The sequence below is a fragment of the Tupaia chinensis genome, unplaced genomic scaffold (assembly GCF_000334495.1).
Source record: "Tupaia chinensis unplaced genomic scaffold, TupChi_1.0 Scaffold139767_1, whole genome shotgun sequence".
Lineage (NCBI taxonomy): Eukaryota > Metazoa > Chordata > Mammalia > Scandentia > Tupaiidae > Tupaia > Tupaia belangeri.
The window spans coordinates 1,554,655-1,563,342 of NW_006199647.1; the positions used below are offsets into that span (position 1 = coordinate 1,554,655).

At 58.2% G+C, this 8,688-nt stretch overlaps 1 protein-coding gene across 2 annotated transcripts in view; it reads left to right on the forward strand.

Moving 5' to 3' along the window:
• ENPEP (glutamyl aminopeptidase) overlaps positions 1 to 8,688 on the forward strand; it is a 50,274-nt gene that overhangs the window by 16,858 nt on the left and 24,728 nt on the right. For both annotated transcript variants that reach the window (XM_006162249.2, XM_006162248.2), the window contains exons 3-7: positions 571 to 702; positions 2,359 to 2,479; positions 5,574 to 5,728; positions 6,086 to 6,199; positions 7,767 to 7,901. In XM_006162249.2, the coding sequence (XP_006162311.1) occupies positions 571 to 702; positions 2,359 to 2,479; positions 5,574 to 5,728; positions 6,086 to 6,199; positions 7,767 to 7,901 (657 nt within the window). The remainder of the gene's footprint in view (positions 1 to 570; positions 703 to 2,358; positions 2,480 to 5,573; positions 5,729 to 6,085; positions 6,200 to 7,766; positions 7,902 to 8,688) is intronic.

The window sequence follows — 8,688 nt, forward strand, 5'->3', positions numbered from 1 at the left end:
GCCTCGCGCGACGTCACCCTCTGCCCTGCGCGGGGCCTCGAGCTCCAGCCTGGCCTTCCTCGCCGAGCTGGCGTCTCCTCCCACGTTACGGTCAGGATCGTGTCCCTGTCTAGAAAGATACGCTCCTGTCCAGCTCACGGCACAGCCCGAATTAGTTCTATTTCAATTGCCAGAGAGAGACAGAGAGAGGGAGCAGGGGTGAGCGCCCCTCAGTGGGGGCGGTCGGGCCACAATCCCTTCTGCCCCTTTCTCCGCCCCGCCAGGACTCCGGGCACACATGGGCACCTGGGGTCTTTCATCTCCAGGTTTGGGACTACAGCACGGTTGGCCACATGGGGTCCAGCTCCCTTAGCCACTAGGCTGGCGGGCGGGCCCCCCAACTTCGTTCCTGAGAGACCTATTGCACTGTGTGACTCGATCCCTTCCTCGGGAAGCTAGAGCAGGTGCTACTTCCACCTTCCCGGCGTCACCACCGCAGTGCCCCCGAGTCCGGAGCTGGTCCGGGCGGACGCTGGTCTGTCTTGTACGTGACGGTCTGCGGCAGCTGGGTGACGCTTTCGTTTCCAACAGAGTCGGGAGTCCTTGGGCGATGGCTGGAACCGGACAACTTTCCAGAAGTCCGTCCCCATGAGCACGTACCTGGTGTGCTTCGCCGTCCACCGGTTCACCTCCGTGCAGAGGGTGTCGAGGAGCGGGAAACTGGTGAGTCCGCCCTGCGTCTGCGCCCGCCCCCGCAGCGGACAGGGGGTCGGGTCCTTTCTTTGATTAGTTTTTCTTTATCATACAAGAGGCCAGGAAAGTCGTCTCTGGAGTCTGTGAACTGGTCGTATGTCGATGGGGTGGAGAGACGCACGTGGGGGGACGGGCGAGGACAGACGGACAGGGCGGGCCTGCACGGCGTGGCCGGCTTAGTTCAGGGCAGCGTTCCCCGCGGGGCAGCGGCAGCTCCCAGCACGCAGCACGGGTGCGCTAGAACGTCGGGGCACGCCTAGTCTCATAGATGGCAGCCTGTCTGTGTGAGGTCCGGGTAGGGACGGGACAGGAAGGAGGAGAGGTGACCATCTTCGGCCAAGCACTGAGAAGTGTGTTGTGCAACGCAGGTGCGCCCGGTCTGTGTGTTACTGAGACTGTGAGAAGGGCCAGCATGGCCTGGGTAAGGCGCCTGATCCCACGTGGCCGGCCGTCCAATCCGAGTCCCAGCTCCGTGGACTTGCACACCAGGTGTGCGCGTGCGCCCAAAGTCCTGAGAGGAGGAGACGATGGAGGAGAGGGCTGAGGCACGGATGCTGTGCTTGTGCAAAGCCCCCATCCGGGCCAGACCTGCTTGCACACTGAACTCAGAAGGGCTCTAGATCTTTCTGCCACAGGGCCTGTGCGCTCCCCAGAGGACAGTGAGAGGGAGAGTGAGAAATCGCCCGGGGGGCACGCCACAGTGCCTTCTCCACTCGCCTCTCAGGATTTGGGCATGCACACACACGTGCCCCATGTGACTCTCAAGCTCCTGGGTCCAGGCTCAGACTGCGGCCGGTAGTTTGGGACTTCACCTCCACGCCACTTGGTGGCCCCTGGGTGGATGTTTTTCCCTATGAAGTCAGACCTGCTCAGAATTGAGGGAGGGAGACTTCTTGGTTTAACTTACGAATTATATCACAGAGGCACGAAATAACACCCCAGCGACTGAGGGAACCGAGGTCGCTTACCGAGGTGACTCTGCATAGGAAGTTTCTAGAGCAATAGTTTTAAATTTGCTTTTGTGTTTCTTATATATTTTACTTCTCCCCACCCCGATTCCCTCCGTCTCCCCCTCTGCCATCTCCCACCCCCCACCCTGGAGCATCTGCACTTGGGGCATTTCAGCCTCTGCAAGAGGAGCAGAAAGCCTTCTCGGGGTAACTGAGTAGCGCGGCGTGAGCGGGGAGCAGGTTTTGAAGGCCCTGTGGCTTGAGAGAATGGCTACACGAACCCATCCCCTCAAAGACAAAGCGCGCACACACACACATGCACATATGTACACACATGCACACATGTACACACACATGCACATACATACACATGCACACTCATGCACCCACAGAGCACAGGACAGATGGGCGGGCAGACACGCGGTTGGAAGAGATGGCGACTGTTTAAGCAGAAAGAACTCCTTTGGTGTCTGGGACTCTCACGTGATTTCTAAGCATTGTACCGCTCACAGATTCCGTGAGCTTAGTAAGTCCAGGTGGACCCATGAAGTGGCTGGCCCGAGACCATGCTGCTGGGAGGGGCAGATCAGACGGGCCTGGCCGCACAGCCCCACCTCACTTAGGCGTCAGAGGCTAGCGCTCACCGGTGTGCTGTTCTGTTCCTTCTGTTCCGCAGCTCACCATCTACGTCCAGCCAGAGCAGGTGCGCACGGCCGAGTATGCCGCAGACATAACCAAAAGCGTGTTCGATTATTTTGAAGAGTACTTTGCCATGAACTACTCCCTTCCTAAATTAGGTGAGGGTTGCTTTTTATTCCTTGCCTTAATGTGCCTTGTCTGTACATATGTTAACACACTTTCTCCAATTAGCTCACCTGGCTGAGCCCATGGCAGGCGGGAGCCGGGTCCACTTGCCATGTGCCCGCAGTGTCCAGGGCCAGGGGGCCGCCTGGGTCCCCCGAGCAACGTCTGCGTGCTGTGATTACCTGATACGTGTGGGCTTTCCTGTCTAAATAAAGACGGTGCAAGACACAGAGCTGCAGGTCCCGCGTGGATCGCAGCAGGGCCAGAGTCGGCAGCCCGGGCCAGCTGATCGCAAGCCAGTCCCACGGGTCGCACACGGCCTCTGTGTCCCAGTGAGCTGGAGAGCAGGATGACACAGGTGCCCAGAGTCCTCTGTGGCCCTGGCCTTCCCTGCTCTGAGATTGATCCTAGAGGCTGCAGCGGCTCCAATAAGCCCTGGTGCTGCCTCCAGAAACAGCTTTTTCAAAGGTGTGTGTGTGTGGTGGGGGGTAGCAGGTAGCAGGTTTTCTTTTTAACAAAAGTAGGGCTCAGATCAAAACAGTGTGACAGGTAGCAGGTTTTCTTTTAAAAACAAAAGTAGGGCTCAGATCAAAACAGTGTGAGTATGGGGCCGGCAGGTGGCGTGGTGGTTAAGGTGCTGCACTCCCACACGATTGCCCGCAGTTTGAGTCCCGACCTGGTGGCTTGCTTTCTCACTTTCCCTCTGTCAAGAAGAAGAAGAAATGAAGTTAAGTAAAATCATTTTTAAAAACCAGTGTGACTATGACCATACCGTTAGGAGAAGCGCTTTGATGATGACCATGAGCAGTAGAAGCAGAGAGTAGGTGCAGCCCGTGGGCCGCTGTGGACAGTCGCAGGGTGGTGAGGCAGTGAGGGAGCGAGGCGAGGCGGCTGCGTCCCCGGGCCCAGCTCTGCCCTCACTTCACTCCGTGACCACCCGGAGCACCCGGTGCCATGCTCTGCACGTGGGAAGGAACACGTGGGAAGGCCGTGGCCCCCGTGTTCCTTCAGCGGAAGCAATTACAGTAGCTGATGGTTCAAAAGTTGTTAGAGATGGGGCCAGCAGGTGGCGGGGTGATTAGGGCACTGGGCTCCCATTTGGCTGAGTGTAGTTCAAGTTCTGGACCCGGCAGCTTGAAAATCACACTGGGCATGCCCAAAATCCCAGGAGGGGAATGGAGGAAAAGGGATGGCCGTGTGACCATTCCCCCTGGGGATGACCTGCCATTTTCCCCCTTCGCAGCACACACATATGCCATATGGAAAAAAAAATTGTTAGAGAAGACAGAGAACCGACTTGCCATCGAAATCAGAGTACGTCTTAACCAGACGTTAGACACACATCTGCAGCCCCTTCCCATTACCGCCCCGTGGAGGGTAGCCGTGGAGGGAGACCCGCGGTCTCGTCCTTGTCCTCGCCTTCCGCCCCGCCTGCTCCATCTCCACGCTCTCTCGTGTCTCAGCCTTGATGCAGATGCCCCAGGAATGACTTCTGCATTTACTACACCCCAAACTGTCAACTGTTCTGTGATTAATTGGTTCTAACGCTCAACCAAGAAATGGGATTACAAAACAGTGCTTTTGCTCAAGGATTTGCTGAAACGACGCTCCGGCCATCGGGAGGAACATGGCCTGGGGGGATTCTGCTCCTCCTTTTCAGTGCCACGCTTTTAACAAAGTGACGGTGACACAGAGAAGACGATTCTCATCATGACCTCTTTAAGATATGCCCCTTTTAATTCTTTATTATTTTTTTTTTGAGAGGTTTTTGCTACAGGGCACGTGCGCTCACCAGAAAGACAGAGAGAGAGACAGAGAGACAGAAAGTGAGAAATCTCCCCCAGGGGGGATGGCCATGCTGCAATCCCTTCTCCTCCATTCTCCTCTCGGGATCTTGGGCATGCACGCACACACGCCCTGAATGACTTTAAGCCACCCGGTCTGGGACTCGAACCATGGTCGACTACACGGGAGTCTAGCAACACAGTCATTATGCCATCTGCTGGTCCTACTTTTCATCTTTTATAAAGAGCTTTAACAGCCCTTATTTTAACCAGAAAAAGTGGGCCTTTTCTTACATGTTGAATACAAATTCACCTTGTTTTATTTCTACGGCTCCTCATCTGAAGTGTACGTCAAATAAAGGCATGACGTTTGGGTTACTGGCCCGGAACTGAGGACGCTGGGCTTGTCCACAGATCCACTGGCCATTGTCTGTCTTGCGGTTTAACGTAGAACTAATCCCGCTGCTCCTCCCGCCAGAGAGCGTGTCTAAGATGGGCCTGGCAAAGACGGAGGAGGGGGATTGGCAGGCCCGAGTATTCCGGCCCCGGGGGTTCAGAGAGGACATAGCCTGCTCCATGCTCCCCCGCGGTGGACGCGAGCCGCCAGCAGGAAGCCCGGCTGACCGCGCATGTACAGAGCCGGGGGAGGGGGCTTCCCTCTGTCTCTCTTTGAGAGGTTCTTGCCTTAGGGTGTGTGTGCTTGCCAGAGAGAGACAGAGACAGGGAGAGGCGAAGTGAGACGTCATCCCCCCAGCGAGGAGGGCTACGTCGCAGCCCCTTCTCCATTCTCCCGGAATCTTGGGCACGCACGCACATGTGCCTGGTGTGAGTTTCAAGCCACTGGGTCCGGGACTCGAACCACGGTCGACCGTGAAGTCCGGCGACGTAACCACTACGCCATCTGCTGGCCCCAAAGTCTCCCATTCTCTGGTGTTGTGCGTCCTGGGCAGAAACCGACTCACGCGCCTCGCAGCTCTCTACGCCCAAGCCCTCGTTTAAACATTTTTCTCTTTCTCTCCCAGTTTATCCCCAAAGAGGCCTCCCTCGCACATCGGCGAGGATGTAGGGCGAGCGGCAGTGACGGTGACGCCGGGAGGGGGCGTCCCTGCTGGTGTCCTATCAAAAGACCCCGTCTGTCTGGAGCCCTGGGAGGGACACTCCGGGAGGGGAGGGTGACCACTGTGTCTCCCTCTGAGACGTTATTTTTAGCCGCTGAGAAAACATTCAGCAGGGAACTGGGTTTGGTCGACACTGAGCAGATGGGAAGAATGCCCTTCTCTCTGGGTTCCCCCTTCGTCCGCAGATAAAATCGCGATCCCGGATTTCGGTACTGGGGCCATGGAGAACTGGGGCCTGGTCACGTACAGAGAGACCAACCTGCTCTACGATCCTGCGGAGTCCGCCTCGTCCAACCAGCAGAGAGTGGCCAGCGTGGTCGCCCACGAGCTCGTGCACCAGGTGGGGCCGAGGTCGGGGTCCGCGGTGGCTTCGGGGACGGCGAGCATGGTGTGCCACCTGGCAGAGGTGGAGGGCAGCTCAGGAGGTCTTGCCTGAACAGGTGTCCTGGCTCCATAAACACGGAACCCTAGGGAAACTTTAAAACCAGGTTTCCCCTCGGCAGACCCCGGGGCCTTCCTGGCACGCGCCTCTAGTAAAGCTTAGGAGGCACTAACCTGAGGAGGGGCGATGCCGTTTAACAGCCGGGGTAGACACAGCAGGGATAAACGCCTGCCCTGGCGACACCGCTTACGGGGACACCGCTGTGGGGACTCTCCAGCCGCCTGCCTGAGCCGACCTCTCACCACCTAATTTCAGTGGTTTGGAAACGCCGTGACCATGGAGTGGTGGGAAGACTTGTGGCTGAACGAAGGATTTGCTTCTTTCTTCGAGTTCCTGGGGGTGGACCACGCGGAGAAGGAGTGGCAAATGGTGAGCGTGACCCTAGGGCTCTGACCCCTATGCCCCGTGCTAGGCAGAGACCACCATGGGCTGTGGCAGGAGCCTGGGCCAGCAGGAACTCCATTGTGGAGATGGGGCAGGGGCCAGGCGGAGGCCGGGGAGCTGTGCCCCATACAGCGCCCGTGCCCAGTCCCTGGGTAGCTGGCTGTCACCATCTGGGACGTCCTTGACAGTCACTCAGAATCGCGTGCTGAGGAAGGGAGAAAACAGCACAGGAAACACCAGCTCCAGCGCAGGGACGCCTCACACTCTACCTTGCCAGTGGCCCGGCTGCATTCTGTGAGCGGCTGCCCTCGGACAGACAGACGGCTGAAGCAGCGAAAGGGAGCAGGAGCGGGGGAGGGAGGCTCACGCTCGAGGAGCAGGGGCGGGGGAGGGAGGCTCACGCTCGAGCCGGCAGCAGGTCTGCATGGACGGCGGGCACGTGCTTCAGAACGCGCAGAACCGCGCCAGCTCCGCCTTCTGTGGCAGAGTTGTCCCCTGCCCGTAAACGCAGAAGCCCGATGCGCACAACTGTACACGTGATAGTAACACAGTGTGCCCTGGGGTCTGGAACAGGCACTTCTAGAGGAATCTAACTGTGCTGACAATCCCTACCGGGTTGACTGTCTGGGCGTCCGCCTACGCAGGTGCGCGGGCCGGGCGGGCGGACCGTGTCGGGTGCTGCCCTCTGCTGGACAGCGGGAGGAGCGACTGCGCGCCGCGCTCCGGCTTCCCGGGCCTACCCGGTGCACTGCAGCGCTGCCTCCGCCCCCTTCTGACCTACGCCTGCTTTCCAGCCGACCGAGGCCAGGTCCCCCTTTCTCATGGGCGGCTACCCTCTGCACCGCAGGGTTTCTGCAGTACCTGGCTTCTGTCTGCCCCATGTGACACTCCGAAATGTCCCCGTGTCCCCAAGTGTCCCCTGGGGAACAAAAGTGCTCCCACTGAGAAGCACTCATCTGCGCTGAAAATCGCTGACTCCCAAACTTGCTGGAGGTCAGCTCCACGGATGGGGGCAGCTGCCCTGTGTTACCTCGGGGTGACAGACGCCCCCTTACGGCCCACGGTTAGGGAGCGGTGGCATCTTCATATTGTCCGGGACCACCAGAGCTTCAGAAACACTCCCTAGACCCCACAGGAGTCCGGTCTGCACCCCTCTTTTCCTCCTGCTTGCTTTCTGCTAACTGCAGTGAGCACCCTGACTTCCAGACAGAGGCAGAGGCAGAGAGGGGGAGGCAGAGGGGGGAGGCACCCCCGTGGGGCGCGGCCACACCTCAACCCCTTCTCCAGCTCGTCAGGATTTGGGGGTGCACGCGTGTGCGCACACTCACAGCATGTTTCCAGGCCTCTGGGCTGGGCCTTAAACCACAGCTGGCCACGTGGCACCTGGTGCCCTTGACCGCTGGGCTGGGGGCTGGCGTGCCCCCCGTGGCTACCTTGAAGCCCTAGCATGGGTTGAGTGGTGTGAGCGTTGGTATTTACTCTCCCGTGTTTTTAGCGAATGGGGCTTGCTAACCTGCCCAGCCCGGGTGCCCTGGGCGTGCCTGTCTTTCAGCGTGAGCAGATGCTGCTTGAGGACGTGCTTCCTGTCCAGGAGGACGACTCTCTGATGTCCTCACACCCCATCGTCGTCACGGTGACGACCCCGGACGAAATAACCTCTGTCTTTGACGGGATATCCTACAGCAAGGTGGGGACTGCGGGGCCCGACGTCCTCCTGTCTGGTGCCTTCTCTTTCAGCAGATAGGAAGCGGCAGGGTGTCGTCTGCGGGGTCTGGGGACAGGTCGGCTGCCTTGCGCTGTCTGCCTAGTGGCTAGGATTCCTCCTTTAGCCTTCTTATTAGGTACAAAGACAATCCAGAATGCTTCACAAGCCGTGGTAAAAATTAGTTACCTCAAAAGTGGTCAGTAACTTAAAAATTCATTCAAAAATGTATAAACCTGCATTTTGGTACACATTTCATAACCCCCCCCAAAAAAAACTAGAGAGAAGAAATATTGATCAGACCTTCAGACGAAAGAAGAAAAAGATACACCACTTCCAAGGGTTTTATGTGTAAATCGTATTCCTCAACTGCCAACGTCTTCAGCTGACTAGAATTCTTTTTATAAAGTAGCCCTACTGTGTGCTGTACTGAGTTCTGTCTGCAGCCTGCCCTCAGCGTGGGGGTACCTTTCCCGGACCGCCTTCCTCAGGCAGGAGGAACCTAACTTTAGGCGCGTCGCCCCTCTGTGGTTAGAAACGCGCCCTCTGCGGCTCGTCCGGGAGGTGACTTCTCTGGCCTTCTGGTCCCCAGACTGGGCCTTGGGCAACTCCCCTTTTCCTTCTCCTTATTTGAGAAGCAGCGCTACGGGGCGGGCAGAGAGTCTCTTTACCCTAGAACAATAGAACTAAACCCTACACTTAGCAGAAGCCTCTGGAAGAGGTGGTGCCCTGGGCAGGTGGTGCAGCGGCAGGGGCGGGGCGGGGGGCGCCC